The 17,558-nt window shown below is 45.1% G+C and overlaps 1 protein-coding gene across 1 annotated transcript in view; it reads left to right on the top strand.

The window, feature by feature from the left end:
* Window positions 1–201: 201 nt before the first annotated feature.
* LOC120031894 (putative helicase mov-10-B.1) overlaps window positions 202–17,558 on the top strand; it is a 31,780-nt gene continuing 14,423 nt past the window's right edge. The window contains exons 1-14 of the mRNA XM_038977719.1: window positions 202–452; window positions 4,067–4,166; window positions 4,563–4,810; window positions 5,106–5,202; window positions 5,876–6,020; window positions 7,896–8,148; window positions 9,355–9,483; window positions 9,596–9,758; window positions 9,928–10,082; window positions 10,735–10,908; window positions 11,069–11,181; window positions 15,658–15,854; window positions 15,951–16,048; window positions 17,389–17,486. Coding sequence (XP_038833647.1) covers window positions 328–452; window positions 4,067–4,166; window positions 4,563–4,810; window positions 5,106–5,202; window positions 5,876–6,020; window positions 7,896–8,148; window positions 9,355–9,483; window positions 9,596–9,758; window positions 9,928–10,082; window positions 10,735–10,908; window positions 11,069–11,181; window positions 15,658–15,854; window positions 15,951–16,048; window positions 17,389–17,486 — 2,095 coding nt within the window. The 5' untranslated portion in view covers window positions 202–327. The remainder of the gene's footprint in view (window positions 453–4,066; window positions 4,167–4,562; window positions 4,811–5,105; window positions 5,203–5,875; window positions 6,021–7,895; window positions 8,149–9,354; window positions 9,484–9,595; window positions 9,759–9,927; window positions 10,083–10,734; window positions 10,909–11,068; window positions 11,182–15,657; window positions 15,855–15,950; window positions 16,049–17,388; window positions 17,487–17,558) is intronic.

The following is a 17,558-nucleotide window of genomic DNA, read 5'->3' as shown; positions in this document are numbered from 1 at the left end:
AAATGCAATATCTTTTGAATGAGTTATCCACATTGAAAATCGTTTAAATGCGGGATTTTATTTTGAAGGTTTCATCTTTACCATACGATCATTATCAACACTAACATAGACGTTAACCTTATAATGTTATAAATATCTTTGATAGGAAACTCCCCCCCCCCCCCGAGTAGTGATGTGTCCGGTTTCGTTTCTTCAGTATGACAGGATTTCCGCAGATCCTCCTCAGTGGCTCCATGATCACTTATGTGTTCTACACAATGAAACTCAAATAGCTATATTGTTCTCAACGTAGCCTATTTCACCAGCTGCTCCCAATCGCATATCACCATGAATTTAAGAACGCGTTGCCAAGTTGGACTGGATTTTTATGAATTCTTGAATGAAACAAATCGAACATCAACCAAAGACAAAAGTGAACTCCGAGACATCTACAACTCAGAGTTTCGAAACAGGTAAACTTATCTTCATCGATGATTTGTTCAAACTTGGAGAGACTTGTTGACAACTCCCTTCGTGCACCTTCTGTGACTTCTAGTAAGATTTTAACCCTCAACATTTCTCGAAATGTTCACCATCATTGTAAAGCCCTCGTTTGGCTATTGTTTCTAGAATACCTTTTTTGGAACGTAAACCATAAACGAATTTAGAACGCGCGGCCCCACTACATCCTGCTAGCAGCCCCCTATAACTCAACATGTCAAGTGCATGTTACAGGAAGAAAAGTAAACAAAGACGGAAAAACAGCGTTACATGTAGCCTATAGTCAGTGTATAACGAAGTCAGAGGCGGAACTAGCAGACCAGATACTTCAGAGGACGTGGCTACTTAGACTGGATAGTGGCGAGAAGCAACGGGCCTTGTGCATCTGACACTAGCCTCATTGTATGACAGGAAGAGACGGCGGGACAACTTTCTTCACGTTGGTGTTTGGGGGGGGGGGGGGGGGAACTTAAGCCACATTAATTTCCGAAATGTAATAGGCTATTTAAATCAACTTGTCTAGTCAGATAAACTGTAGGCCTAGCCTACGCCTCTTCTGTCAACTTGCACTAGAAGACAAATAATGACAATGCATATATCGGTACTCTCAAGAATAAATGTCTTAAATTATAGAAATAATGAAATTAGCTAGCTGACACCTGTAAATCTTTCTCTTTCATAGTTGATCCTCTCGACCGCACCGGGGAGAACGCAATAGTGCTTAACAGTGTAGCCTAAATATTCTTCCCTTGCAAACATGTTGAGATTAAAAGCAGTGAAAACAAAAATTCATGTTTCTGATGAGAATGAACTTCCTCATTGATGCATATTCTACGTGGTTAACATATGTGAATTCTTCATCTTTCACAATAAACAAGTCATTCACAATAATCAAAGTAGGCATTGTAATAACGACAGTCTTTGTCATATTTAAGTAGGCATAGTAAAACCTAACGTTTGTTCTGAACATACAGGATACTTTAGCACAATTAGTAGCCATACATTCAGTAATGGCAGTGTAGTACAATACAAGGAATACTTGTACAGTGGGGCAATAGAAACAGTGGTGTGGGTGTAGAGATGTGCAAAGAGACCTTGTGACAATGACATGGAGGGATCCGATACTTTATTGTACATTAGCACAGAAATGTGCCTCCTGCTTTTCCCAACACCCTGCAGTGCAGCACCCCTCCATCCTGGGGCTCTGCACTGCTGCTGACCCTGTGTCAACTTGTGTGTATTTGTTTGTGTTGGGAAAGGGAGAAGACATTATCCATTCTCACCAATGGATTATAAAGTTGTATTACATTAATGAGTCATCCACGTCTTTATCCGGCATATTGTCCATCTAGAGAGGGATAGACAGGCCTGACAACACAAGCTGACTCTGTAGTCCACTCTAGGAAAAATGTCTGCCATCAAGCATCATTGTCTGGGGGGAAAAAGGACAACACATTCAACTCCTCTTCAGTCATTGGTTTATCAGCACAATGTTGATGGGACACATTTCACTTTGATTATAACCCACAAACACCCAAGATGAATTGTTAGCCTAGGCAGCACCAAATAAATTATCTAAACCAAATCGTTCAAGTTACTCGTCCTCATCAATATAATGTTAGACAGAGATGCATGCCACTTTCATACATTAGGCTTATGATTATTGGTTGGCATTTCGGTAGGCTAGCTAGCTAGATACAGTATCTAACGTTAAGCCTTATATAAAATGTAGCTAGCTAGCCCTCTCCTTAGTTATTTAGCTAACGTTCGCTTGCTAGCTAGGGTCCATTACAGGGTTAACTGAGCAAACAGATATGATAATTTGTAGCTATTGTCTCTCAGAATGAGCTATTCAAGTTAGCTAGTTAGTATAATTTGCTAGTTAAAAGTTGCGACCTAACGTTAGCTAGATAGTTACCGTTATATTACTGGCTAGCTAGAGATGTTAATGTAACGGGTCACAATCAGATTTTTTTCCCTGTTGCACAAAATTAGCTTTTTGGCATAGACAGCCATTGCTAGGCCTCCAGACACTTAGTGGAACACATATATAACGTTAGCTAGCTAGCAGATGAGCAAGACAAATAACACAATCATGTTACCTGAAGTAAAATGCAGCTGATCCAAGCATGACGTCGTTCTATTTCGACAAACCCCAACAACATACTATGGAACGCCGTTTGGGTCTTTGCTTGTCAAAAAGATACAATATTCGACACGTCAAATAACACAATTGTATTATAGATTGTTGTGTGTGTGCTGCATTTGCACGTGCAAGCCAACCGCCACCAAACAAGCCGGATTTTAAAAATGCCAAATATCTTTGATGCAGATGTTATTAGCAACTTCTGGGATTGCTAGCACCAATGTGCAACCAGCCTGAAAACAATTACCAGTAGAAACTGCAGTCATTTTCAATATTCTTAGCAATGATTTGGGAATCCTTGAGAGTAAGTATTCACTAGGTAGCCACTTGTTGTTCGCCTATTGAAATTGAACTTCAGTTCACGAAGAAAAAAACGAGCTACCCTGTTTCCCAAAGCTAACGTTAAAGCAGCCACCTAGCTTCGTCTGGCTAGTGGGGCCTGATCTGATATGGTTATGTGTTGTGAAGTTAGCCACAAAAGTAGAATTTGCGATTCGCCTTCAAATTAAAAGTCCCTCGTTGAGACGCAGAAGGTTACAATTGGTGGAATCATGCCATATTTAGACTAGTTAATGTTAAACAGGGTTGTATTGGGATCACTGAAATGGGGTATCAGTCTACTCAATACCCAAGTACTTTTTTCCCAAAGTTCTCAGACTCCCAAACATCCACGTTGCATTGTTTTTCCCTCTGGAGTAGTGTTCAATACACATAGTTGGTTGACTGGTACAATACATGTTGCTCAATTCACAGTGGTTTCAGAATCCCGCAGAGCTACGATGCTAAGGTTCTCTGGGTATCACTGAGTAGACTGATACCCCATGTCATTGATCCACAATTCATAGGTAAGGCTGTACAATGAAATAAGTTTGACCCCGATGCAATTCTAAAGTCTAATACATTGAGTGTGGTTTCAACAGATCTTTGTCAAAATAACATAGACGTTTGTTGATTTTATATAACATGCTAACCTCGTTTTAGCATGATCTATTCAAGTATGGCATAATTCCACTATTTGTATTCATTTGCATCACTGTCAATAACATACTTTTATTCTGAAGGCTATCCGCAAATTCCACCATTGCGGCTAATCCTTATTGTCGCTAGCTTCACATTGATGGGTCCAACCACCGTTAATCAAATAAGAACTGTCTTATAAATTAGTGGTATTTTAGATGATGAGGTCATAATTGAGCTTTTCAAGAGGAAGAAAGTAAACAATCTGGTCAATACACATTTTAAACGTAGGAGAGGAATCAGAAGCCCACATTAGGAGAATACATTTGAAAACACATTTATGAAGTTGAATGTGCTCTTTATGAAAGAATGTTAATATTAGTTGAAATCAACACTTCTCAAAAGGCACATAATTGGTGACTTGTCTGAATGGATGGGAGGTGTTGATGAAGACTTCTGCATTTGAACCTGTCTCTCTTTTAGGGATGGAGTGAGAGACCCTAACTTCAGTTCGATGCTGTATGCTCTCAAGCTGTCCAATAATGCCAAAATCTACTCAGGAGTGGTGCACTTCAAACCAAAGGTAGGCCTACAACACTAGCCTGGTACAGACTTATATTGACATATGGCCCTAGCCTGGTAGTTTTGGGCAGAGTGTAGGTAGTGGGTTATTGTTGTGTTCCTTAAACAGCTCACCAGTTGTGCGTGCATGTGTACAAAGTCCTGGTTCATGATCGGCCCACACCCTCTCCAGCTCAGCTTTTACAATCAGTTGCAACCTAGCAATCGATACCAACCGCCTTCTGACGCGTGTTTCCGTATGTTACAAAGTCAACATTGTCAAAGCCAAACCAAAAGGGGAAAAAAGAAGACCGAAATTTGTTTTCCAAATGACTCTGTTCTGATAGCAGATATAGACATGGCACTAGACTAAAGAGACGGAGGGTTGAATTTGACCCGTGTGTGTGTTGGTCTGCAGGTGAGGGATTTCTGTCAGGACCAGTGGCAAGGAACCCGGGGTAAGGGGCGTGGCCAGAAGCAGCAGGGGGCATCTAGCTCTTTTCCTGTTCAGAATGGAGGCAAGGTGAACGGGGTGGGGCAGAAGAATGGGGCATGTGTGAGCGGAGTGTGTGTGGCGCTCTCATCTGACCCAGCCCAGACATCACACACCCCCAGGAGAGACTGGAGACTGGCCAATTACATCCTCAGGAAGTTCAAGTCTGACAGGTGAGTGGTCCAGACATGGAGCTGTTTGTCTTTACCTTTATTCTTCATTCATCAGGTCCTTATCGATCCTTGGTGGCCCAATCACAAATGGCCTATGGACTGACAGGATGTGATGGGTATATGCAATATGGTTAAACATCCACCTATCCTTTCAGTGAGCAAGTGAAGCTATTATCATATTGCTCACACTTTTCAAATCCTCTCTGATCTCGGCATGTGCATAGGGTCTAGGGGTCCATTTGGGATCGGGCCTCTGTAATTTGACTAACCTAACTCCTGACCCCTACCCCCTCAGAGCGGAGTTGATCTCTGATCGTGGCGGTGTACACATCACTTCCGACCACCCTGTTGTAGACGGCCTGATCAAGTTCAGTCTGGAGAGTGAGACAGAGGTAAGACCAGACCTTGACCTTTAACCCGGACTCTAACTCTGACCCTAATACCCTGACTACACTGCTTGCGTCGCGTGCGCGAGCGTTGCAAAAAAAACATTTTGGAATCTGTTATTCAATTATTGCACCCACACTGCTCGCGCGCATCAACGAACATTTGCGTTGCCAAGGGCTAAAATAGAAGTCATTCCTATTTCTGACGCAGATCGCGCTGCAAGTCCTGCCTCTCCCATCTCCTCATCTCGACGAGTTCAAAGCACGTGAACGCACAGAACTCGTAGTATTTTACGAGTTTCCCACTTGTTATGAAAACAGCATTTCCCTAGCATCATTTAAATTGGGGACACGGGAACGCCCAGCACCCAACACCAGAGTCTTTCCCCACAAAGCCGACATGCAGTTTATACAGGTGCGATTAATGGTCAGACACGGCGCATGCAAATCTAAAGTGATAGCAGGTTGGGCAACAAGATCTGGAAGAATGGGTACAAAAGGCTTCCGACACGAGGTCAGACTGCTCTGAACTCTAATTCACAAATAAGAGACGGTAGTTAGTCGTCCCACATCTGTAAATCTATTTTTACTCTAAGACCAGTCCTGTGACAAAATAGTAGCTGTTTTCTTTCAATGGCTTTACAGGAGAAACTAACAAACTCTCCTTCGCTCCCCCCAGGTGTACGCAGTTCGTCTGTTCCTGAAGAACTCCTCCTCCAGCCCTCTCTTCTTCACCTACTACTCTGCTCTGCACCGGATGACCTGCTTCAACCTACAGGACAAGCATAAAGTCACCCGAAACAACCCTCTACAGCTGGAACCAGGCAAGACACACACACACACACACACACACACACACACACACACACACACACACACACAGGCAGGGCCGGATTAAGACATTTCAGTCTTGAATTCAAACAAACAATAGCCCAGGCCAATGAAGCGAAACACAGATTGTACAATATTAGGAGGCAATATATATATATATACAGTTTCTAGATCATAAGCTACAGTAGGCTAGCAAATACAATTTCCAGTGGCACACTTACTCACCAAAGGCTTCACCTTCATCATTTGGTCATGGCCGACGTGTTTGTCTCGGCAATAGCCTAGCTCAAGATGAGCTACTTTGAAACAAGTGCTGCTGTTAGATACAAACTGGTTCTATTGGTTCTACAGACAGATTAGTCTTCTCTTTTCAGCAGTAACCATTTGCTTTCGAAACTGTTTTTCCCACAATTGTACTTTGGAATCTGCAAAAGGCAAACCGACAGCTGCAACCAACCATAGAAATATAATCCATAGATGGCGGTTCAGATTAAAGTCAGGACTGGCATCCATTGCTAATGCACCCATGAGTTTAACAGTCAAATTGCCAGGGTAAGAGGTTACAAAACCCTTCTATGGATTATATATCTATGGCCACAACGCAACAAGTTGTAGCCTATATTTGGTCAGCATTCACAAGGCCACAGGGCCAGACGGATTACCAGGACATGTACTGCGAGCATGCGTGGACCAACTAGCAAGTGTCTTCACTGACATTTTCAACCTCTCCCTGTCTGTCTGTAATACCTGCATGTTTCAAGCATACCACCATAGTTCCTGTGCCCAAGAACGCAAAGGTAACCTGCCTAAATGACTACCGACATGTAGCACTCACGTCTGTAGCCATGAAGTGCTTTGAAAGGCTGGCTCACATCAACACCATCATCCCAGAAACCCTAGACCCATTCCAATTTGCGTACCGCCCCAACAGATCCACAGATGATGCGGTCTCTAGTGCACTCCACACTGCCCTTTCCCAACTGGACAAAAGGAACACCTATGTGAGAATGCTATTCATTGACTACAGCTCAGCGTTCAACACCATAGTGCCCTCAAAGCTCATCAATAAGCTAAGGATCCTGGGACTCAACACCTCCCTCTGCAACTGGATCCTGGACTTCTTGATGGGCCGCCCCAGGTGGTAAGGGTAGGTAACAGCACATCCGCCGCGTGCTCAGCCCCCTCCTGTACTCCCTGTTCACTCATGACTGCACGACTCCAACACCATCATTAAATTTGCAGATGATCACCGACAACAACGAGACAGCCAATAGGGAGGAGGCCAGGACAACAACCTCTCCCTCAACGTGATCAAGACAAAGGAGATGATTGTGGACTACAGGAAAAAGAGGACCGAGCACGCCCCCATTCTCATCGACGGGGCTGCAGTGGAGCAGGTTGAGAGCTTCAAGTTCCTTGGCGTCCACATCACCAACAAACTAACATGGTCCAAGCACACCAAGACAGTCGTGAAGCGGGCACGACAAAACCTATTCCCCCTCAGGAGACTGAAAAGATTTGGCATGGGTCCTCAGATCCTCAGAAGGTTCTACAGCTGCACCATCGAGAGCATCCTGACTGGTTGCATCACTGCCTGGTATGGCAACTGCTCGGCCCAAATCGCTCCCTCAGCCTTCCATTTTGGCCCCAACCCTTCAATGTTTACAGTTCTGTAGGGTCTGGACAGGTATAAGTGGTGGAGCTTCCACCATATTGCTAACACCTTACCGATCTACAAACATTAAAAGGTTTGGGCCAAAAGAAGGCTCAGAGAACCTGACGCATGCTGGTGCACACACACTCTCTTTCTATAATATGTTACTAACCCCATCCCTCTCTTCTCCCCCCTCCCTCTCTCTCCTCCCCAGGTGACCAGTATGAGGTGCAGCTCCAGTTCAAGTCCAGCCTCCTGGGTTTCTATCCAGCCACTCTGGTCTTTGAGTTTAAACCCTCCCTCTCCTCCTCCTCTCCTGCCTTCCACCTGCTGCGGTTCATCGAGGCCCAGTATGTGACAGGGTTGGCCAGGGAGCTGGCCCCAACTGCGCCCTACACACCTAGAGCTATTATCAGCGCTACGGATTATCTGCCTTACACTGTAGAGGATGGGGAACCACCTGAGAGGTAGGTAACACACACACACACACACACCTGGTAACACACACATTAAACAGTTCAACATTTACGAGGCCACAGGACCAGACGAATTACCAGGACGTGTACTCAGAGCATGCGTGGACCAACTGGCAAGTGTCTTCACTGACATTTTCAACCTCTCCCTGATCGAGTCTGTAATACCTGCATGTTTCAAGCAGACCACCATAGTTCCTGTGCCCAAGAACGCAAAGGTAACCTGCCTAAATGACTACCGCCCTGTAGCACTGAAGTTGGTAGCCATGAAGTGCTTTGAAAGGCTGGTCACGGCTCACATCAACACCATCATCCCGGATAGCCTAGACCCACTCAAATTCGCATACCGCCCCAACAGACCCACAGAGGACGCAATCTCAATTGCACTCCACGCTGCCCTTTCCCACCTGGACAAAAGGAACACCTATGAGAATGCTGTTCATTGACTACAGCTCAGCGATCAACACCAGTCACAAGTAATAGACTGTTCGCTCTGCTACTGCGTGGCAAGCAGTACCGGAGCACTAAGTCTAGGTCCAAAAGGCTCCTTAACAGCTTCTACCCCAATGCCATAAGACTGCTGAACAATTAATCAAATGTTTTTACGCTGCTGCTACTTGCTGTTTATTATCTATGCATAGTCACTTTACCCCTACTTACATGTACAAATGACCTCGATTACCTCGAATAACCTGTACCCTCGCACATTGACTTGGTACTGGTACCCCCTGTTATTGTTATTTTGTTACTTTTTTAACTTTAGTTTATTTAGTCAATCTTTTCTTAACTCTATTTTCTTAACTGCATTGTTGGTTAAGGGCTTGTAAGTAAATATTTCACTAAGTTCTACAGCTGTTGTATTCGGCGCATGTGACATACAATTTGATATGATTTGATCTGGCAGAACACACCTGCCACAGAAATCACACCTGATTTAAAAAAAAAAAAAAACACCTTATCCACCCTGAACCATTACCTTTACAGCCTCTATGCCTTACACTGTAGAGGAGGGAGAAGCACCTGAGCGGTAACACACACCTTGTAGCACTCCTTGTAACACACCCGACAGCCATTAAACACACCTGAGCAAAGAGATACTTTTCAAAAATACTAACCCTGTCTCTGTCTCCCCATGGCTCACCCTGTTCTACCACTAACACTCTCCTCCTCTCCGCCCCTCCCTCTCTCTCTCCCCGTCAGTCTCTCAGCCAACAACCTGACAGCCATGGTGCGTCTCCAGGACTACAAGGTTCCAGGATATATCCGAGATCTGATCCAGTTCCTCAAAGGACACTCCTCCTCCTCCTCTACTCTTTTACTGGATGCCCAGTGAGTGCCTCCTCTCCCTCCTCAGTAATCCTAGACCACCCTGCCAGTGTACAATATGGGTGCTGTGAATGTCTCTTTCTTTCTCTCTCTCTCCCTCCCCCTCTTCCCCCAGGTCTATCCTAGAGTCAGGTCTGAGTAGAGAGAATTACTCTAAACGGTTCCAGCTGCTGCTGTATCTAGAGGAGCTACAGATGGAGGTGGACATTAAGAACTACAACAAGCCCAATACTCCCATGGCCCGAGACAAGACCAACAAGAAACTACTGGTGCTACAGGTACACACAAACACAGATGTACACACACACGGTCAGAGACAAGACCAACAAGACACTAACGGTGCTGCAGGTCCGGACACGCACACACACACACACTAGGAACATAGCTCATCCTCTACTAGATGGTGCAGGGTTTATCTCCAGCCCAGTATGTTGTGTGCTCTTGCAGGTACCAGGTGTGTCCGAGAACCGTCCGTCTGTCCTGCGGGGCGACGCCATCCTGGTGACGAGGTCAGGTGACTCTAATAAGGGGGGCGTGGTCAAATACCGTGGTTACGTCCACCGTGTGGAGCTGGACTCCGTCAAACTGGGATTCAACAGCAAGTAAGGACATGATTGGAGGAGGCTGCTTCCTGAAGGGATCTTATAAGTCAATAGCTCGCTCTCTTTATGGTTACCATGGTTCTCTGGTTACATTCCGATTCTCTACTCTTTCTTCAAAAGTGTGCACTCGTACACTCCCCCTCACGCATTGGATTAGTGAAAGCATGGCTGGAGGGAGTTTCCACCTTATTCCTTATACCAGTTAATTTATTTTAAATCCATGAGGTGGAGTGTACAAGTGTACACTACTACTCTGACCTCTCACACTAAAAGGAATTGCTCTAACGTTTGTTACAGAATTTAGTCTGAATCTGCCATCATTGGAAGTTGTTTCATGACGTCAATTGTGGTGAAAACAAAGTCATCAGCGATTGGATCGTCTCTAACCAATCACAGTATCAAAGCCAATTACATACTATGAAAACGCAGCTTCACCCACATGTGTTCTGGCTCTGGCCCAACCCATCGGTTTCTGGAACCAATCAGACAGCCCAAATGTGTTTGCATTCAGGGAGGGGTCTAAAACAAACGTCCGTGGGTGTGGCACTGTGTTTGAACGGATTAAGGAGTCTGAATAGCCTGGCAAGTACACTTTGGGGGAGAAGGGTCGAGAATCGTAATGTAGCCTCTGTCTCTCTATCCCCCCCTTCAGGTTTCTGTCCTCCTTCGTGGATGGTCTGAAGTTTGATGTGGAGTTCACAGTGAACCGTCTGACCACTAGGCTTCAACAGAGAGCAACAGAGCTGGCTGACAGACACAACCTGGGGAACGTACTGTTCCCCTCTGGAGACCCAACTATCCAACCACCCAAAAGACAGCCTCTCTTGTGAGCTCACACCACCCATCTGCCCGACCAACACTTCCTTTTTGACCTTTGACCACTAAGCCTTACACACTAATAACCCTTATCCAAAATCCCCAATACATAACCCCTCCCACTCTCTCTATGTCCCTCTTTCTCTCTCTCCCCTTCCCCCTCTCCCTAGGTTGTATGACAGGGCTCTAGAGCAGAACCCAGAACAGTACACAGCAGTCCAGAACATCGTAGCTGGATCCTCCCGACCGGCTCCTTACCTGGTGTTTGGACCACCTGGGACAGGTAAAACACGTGTGCTAAGTTAATATACAGTGCCTTCGGAAAGTATTCAGACTCCTTGACTTTTTCTACATTTGATGTTACAGCCTTATACTAAAATGGATTAAATTTTTTTAAAAAAAGAACATCCTCAGCAATCTACAAACAATACCCCATAATGACAAAGAGAAAACAGATTTTTTTATTTATTTTGCAGATTTATAAAAAACAAAAATAGCTTATTTACATGAGTATTCAGACCCTTTGCTATGATTTAGCTCAGGTGCATCCTGTTTCCATTGATCGTCCTTGATGTTTCTACAACTTGGTTGGAGTCCACCTGTGGTAAATTCAATTGATTGGACATGATTTGGAAAGGCACACACCTGTCTATATAAGGTCCCACAGTTGACAGTGCATGTCAGAGCAAAAACCAAGCCATGAGGTTGAAGGAATTGTCCGTAGTGCTCTGAGACAGGATTGTGTTGAGGCACAGATCTGGGGAAGGGTACCAAAACAATTCTGCAGCATTGAAGGTCCCCAAGAACACAGTGGCCTCCATCATTCTTAAATGGAAGAAGTTTGGAACCACCAAGTCTCCTAGACCTGGCCCCCTGGACAAACTGAGCATTCAGGGGAGAAGGGCTTTGGCCAGGGAGGTGATGCTAACAGAGCTCTAGAGTTCCTGTGTGGAGATGGGAGAACCTTACAGAAAGACAACCATCTCTGCAGCACTCCACCAATCAGGCCTTTATGGTAGAGTGACCAGATGGAAGCCACTCCTCAGTAAAAGGCACATGACAACCCACTTGGAGTTTGCCAAAAGGCACCTAAAGGACTCTCAGACCATGAGAAACAAGATTCTCTGGTCTGATGAAACCAGGCCTGAATGCCAAATGTCACATCTGGATGAAACCTGGCACCATCCCTACGGTGAAGCATGGTGGTGGCAGCATCATGCTGTGGGGATTTTTTTCAGCGGCAGGGACTTAGAGACTAGTCAGGATCGAGGCAAAGTACAGAGAGATCCTTGATGAAAACCTGCTCCAGAGCGCTCAGGATATTAGACTGGGGTGAAGGTTCACCTTCCAAAAAGGACAACAACCCTAAGCACACAGCCAAGACAATGTATGAGTGGCTTCGGGACTAGTCTCTGAATATCCTTGAGTGGCTCGGCCAGAGCCCGGACTTGGACCCGATCAAACATCTCTGGAGAGACCTGACAATAGCTGTGCAGCAGTGCTCCCCATCCAACCTGACAGAGCTTGAGAGGATCTGCAGAGAAGAATGGGAGAAACTCCAACTTCAGGTGTGCCAAGCTTGTAGCGTCATACCCAAGAAGACTCAACGCTGTAATCACTACCAAAGGTGCTTCAACAAAGTACTAAGTAAACAGTCTGAATACTTATGTAAATGTGATATTTCCATTTTTTTTCTTTTTAATAAAATAGCAATTTAGAAAAAACAGTTTTTGCCTTGTCATTATGGGGTATTGTGTGTAGATTGATGAGGAAAAAAATATTTAATACATTTTAGAATAAGGCTGTAACGTAACAAAATGTTTAAGTCAAGGGGTCTGAATGCTTTCCGAAGGCACTGTATGTGTGTGTGACACAAACAAACTGTGTGTGTGTGTGTGTGTGTGTGTGTGTGTGTTAAAATTGTGTTAACCAACTCAGTTGAAGTTGAAGTTTTATTAGTCGTATGTTCAGGATACACATGGTACTGTATATACATCGTCCAACAAAATGCTTACTTGCAGGTTCCTTCTAGAAAATGCAAAAGAATAAGAAATAATAAAAGATAAGAATATGAACATAGTCTGTAGAATAGAATAATACATTTTAGCATAAGGCTAATACAGGAAGGCACAATTTATTGTCCAATATTTACATGTATATTGGGGAAGGGGAGGATGGGGGGCAAATGTATAAATAGAGCAGTATAATAAAAGTCTGGTTGTGGCGTGTGAGTAGAATGAATGTATATATGTGTGTGCATGTGTGCTAAGGTGTGGAGAATCCGAACAGGTGATCAGTCCAGTTCAAGTGTGATGCTGCGTGCCTTCCTCAAGCACCGTGTTGAGTAGATGTCCTGGATGGGTGGGAGCACGGTCCCAGTGACGTACTGGGCCGTCTTCACCACCCGCTGGAGGGCCTTGTGGATGGAGCAGTTCTTGTACCAGGCCGTGATGCAACCGGTCTGCCTCCTTAGGAATTAGAGACACTGTTGCGCCCTCTTGACAAGAGTGGTGGTGTCCATGACGAGACCTCCGTGAACTTAAAACATGTGACTCTCTCTATTGCAGTCCAATTGATGTGGATCGGGGAATGTTCCCTCTGCTTCCTGAAGTCAACAACCAATTCCTTTGTTTTGCTGACAGAGGGAGAGGTTGTTGTCATGACATCACCATGGCAGTCCACTTACCTCCTCCTATAGGCTGACTCGTCGTTGTTTTTGGATATCAGGCCTACAACCGTGGTGTCGTCAGCAAACTTGATGATAGAGTTGGTGTCGTGCAAAGCCACGCAGTCGTGGGTGAACAGGGAGTACAGTAGAGGACTGAGGGCACACCCATGGGCAGGGCCCCTGGGTTCAGAGTCAGTGTGGAGGAGGTGTTGTTGCCAATCCTCACAGCCTGTAGTCTGTCCGTCAGGAAGTCCAGGATCCAGGTGCAGAGGGTTGTGTCCAGACCCAGGGCTCTGAGCTTGGTGTCGAGCTTGGATGGAACAATAGTGTTGAATGCTGAACTGTAGTCAATGAACAGCATTCTCACAAAGATGTTCCTCTGGTCCAGATAGATGTGTTACGGCCATGTGAATAGCGATAGAAATGGCATGTTCCGTGGACGCCCTCCAGCTGGTCAGCACACACTCTTGGGGATACGACCAGAGATGCCATCTGGGCCGACAGCTTTGTGAGGATTCACTGTCTAATAGTTTTCCTCGCGTCAGCCTCAGAGACAGAAAGCCCCTGGTCATCCAGAGCAGCGAGAGTCTTCATGGATGGCTCAGTGTTGTCTGCCTCGAAGCGAGCATAGAATGTGTTAAGTTCGTGTGGGAGGGAGGCTTCGATGCATAACGCCTAGCTGGATTTTCCTTTGTAGTCTGTAGTCCTTGCCACATGCGACGCGAGTCTGCGTTGTCGGAAATCAATTCAAGTTTGAGTCTGTATTGTCTTTTTGCATCATCAATGGATTTGCAGAGCCCGTACCTGCTTGCCTTGTGCGCGTCGCACGCCACCTCATCAGGGTTCATTCTACTGACATTCAATGCTGCAGTACAGGTATCGCCATTCATCCAGGCCTTTTGGTTGGGGTAAAGTAATAATTAACGCAAAAATAGCCATAAAAAAATCCTCAGCATCGCCATCTTTTATACTGAACAAAAATATAAACGTAACGCATAGTGTTTGTCCCATGTTTCATGAGCTGAAATAAAAGATCCCAAAAAAATTCCATATGCACAAAAAGCATATTCTCTCAAATTTTGTGCACAAATTTGTTTACATCCCTGTTAGTGAGCATTTCTCCTTTGCCAAGAAAGTCAATCCACCTGACAGGTGTAGCATATCAAGAAGCTGATTAAACAACATGATCATTATACAGGTGCACCTTGTGCTGGGGACAATAAAAGGCCACTTTAAAATATGCAGTTTTGTCACACAGTACAAAGCCACAGATGTCTCAAGTTTTGAGGGAGTATACAATTGGCATGCTGACTGCAGGAATGTACACCAGAGCTGTTGCTAGAGAATTGAATGTTCATTTCTTTACCATAAGCCACCTCCAAAGTTGTTTTAGAGAATTTGGCAGTACGTCCAACTGGTCTCACAACTGCAGATCACGTGTAACCACGCCAGCCCAGGGCCTCCACATCCAGCTTCTTCACCTGCAGGATCATCTGAGGAGGTGGGCAGGGAGGTGTTGAGGTGTATTTCTCTGTAATAAAGCCCTTTTGTGGGGAAAAACTCATTTTGATTGGCTGGGCCTGGTTCCCCAGCTGGTGGGCCTATGCCCACCCATGTCTCCCAGGCCCACACATGCCCCTGTCCAGTCATGTGAAATCCATAGATTAGGACCTAAGGAATTTATTTCAATTGACTGATTTTCCTTCAATGAACTGTAACTCAGTAAAATCTATGAAATGGTTTCATGTTGCCATTTATATTTTTGTTCAGTATATTTTATTTTTGCCTTGTGGTTAGTGTCTGCCGTGAGATTGAAAGGTTGGGTGTTTGATCCCCGGCCGAGTCATACCAAAGACATGTTTGATCCCCGGCCGAGTCATACCAAAAAATGGGACCCGATGCGTCTCTGCTTGGCACTCAGCATTAAGGTTAGATTAAGGAGATAGCTAGTCTATCGCAGCGGCTTGCTTCCTGTCCAGGGGGTGTAATTGTACATCAAGCTGCCTCACGCTACAGAAACAGGTGATGGTCTCATGCCTTATGAGCAGTTCCGACTTACTTACTAACGCTGTGTGTGTTTGTTCCCCCCAGGTAAGACTGTGACAGTGGTTGAAGCCATCAAACAGGTGCTGAAGACACAGAGTCACGCCCACATCCTGGCGTGCGCTCCGTCCAATAGCGCGGCAGACCTGCTGGCTCTGAAGCTTCTAGAACACCTGGAACACAGGAAGCTGTTCCGGATGTACGCCGCATCCCGTAACCCTGAAGATGTGCCCAATGATATACGGGTGTGTGTGAGTGAGTGTGTACGTCAGTGTGAGGTTTGTATTCTGTGTGTGTAACACCTCTCTCGCGTGTGTGTGTGTGTGCGTGTTTCTCTTCAGGACTGCTGTAACCTGGGTCAGGATTGCTTTGTGTTTCCCTGTAAAGAGGAACTGATGAAGTACAGCATCATGGTCACCACCCTAATCACTGCCGGACGGTAAGGATAGCCGCTAGTCGCTGACATTGGAGATCCCCATAGGAAAATGCTACACTAGGGTAACGCAAGATCCTAATCACCACTCTGCTCCATGCCGGACAGTAAAGATAGTCACTAGCCGCTAACACCTGAGTTCCCCATAGACCAGTGGTAACCAACCTTTTCTGAGTCAAGATCACTTTCGCAGTCAGAAAGCAAGCCAAGATCTACTGTTCAGATTTTTATTTTTAAACATGACTTAAATGTAAGCATATGCAACATTAACCTAATAAAAACAGTTCTGTAGGAATGAGCCTAATACATCATCACAGCATATTGGCTATATGCTTGGCCTGCCAATATTGTTCTTCTCAGACCATATTATATTTCAGAACTCGAGCTTTGATTAACAAAATAGATCAGTTGTTGTATCACTTGCGAGGAACAGCTGAGCATAAATTGAAATGATTCGCTTTTTTATTTTACTGGACTGATGGTACCTGCATCTGATGGTCAGTCTCAGCGGCGGAAAGGAGAGAGCAGCAGACTCTCTGCCTCTCTCCTTTCCTCCGGTGAGACTGACCAGAGAGAGGGGACATAATCTTCCACCTGATGGCACCGCAAATATTTCTGCCTCGTACAAATTCATGTTCCTATGACCAGAAAAAGTGAAATATTCCTTGCTATTAAAATAGACACAACGAGCTGCTAATTATACAAATGCAGGCCTATCGCTACATCTTAGGTGATAATTAATTGCAGCTGCAGCACGAGTGGAAGTAGGGACAAGCGCATTTACTTTTTTGTAAGTGTTGAATAAAAACAGTTGACAGTGCTCAATAAAAATTTAAACAGTAACTCACTCAAAAAACTGAAGCTCTTTGCTGTATTATGAAATCTCACGTAGGCTGGTATCAGATTTTGCTGTGGGGTCGTGGAAGTTGTACTAGGCACAGTGATTTGAGCTATCCCGACTGGCTAGCACAGTAGACACACATGATTTAGCCATAGCTCCAGGTCCGCCCGGTAGGCAGAATTTGTCACTTCAGGTAAGTTAAATGGTTCAACATGGGAACACTTTGCCTACCCGGCACGCACGGCTTCTGAATCAAGTGCACCTACTGCCAAAAGCGCAAGACGAATTAAAAAAGAAAAATAGGACCGCAAGCCTTTATTGTTGACTTTTCTACAGAAAGGTTTGTTGATCGACTAGGAAGTGCCTTGAAGATACCAGTCAATTGTCATCGACCGGTTGGTGGCCACTGCCATAGAGAGATTGCTAATACAAGGAATCCCCATAGCGAGACACTAATGCTAAGCTAACTTTTGTCCTCTCTGTCTGTCTCGTGTGTGTTCTCCAGGTTGGTGACAGGTGGTGTTCCTCCGGGTCATTTCAGTCATGTGTTTGTTGACGAGGCGGGACACGCTGTTGAAACGGAGACCATCATACCACTGGCTGGTGAGAGAGGGATAGAAGAAGGGATGAAAAGAGGGCGTTGTGTTGTGCTTAAGATAAACCCTTAGCCGTGGC

This window comes from Salvelinus namaycush, chromosome 38, assembly GCF_016432855.1.
Source record: "Salvelinus namaycush isolate Seneca chromosome 38, SaNama_1.0, whole genome shotgun sequence".
In the NCBI taxonomy this organism is placed as follows: domain Eukaryota; kingdom Metazoa; phylum Chordata; class Actinopteri; order Salmoniformes; family Salmonidae; genus Salvelinus; species Salvelinus namaycush.
This window is presented reverse-complemented; position numbering and strand designations above follow the sequence as displayed.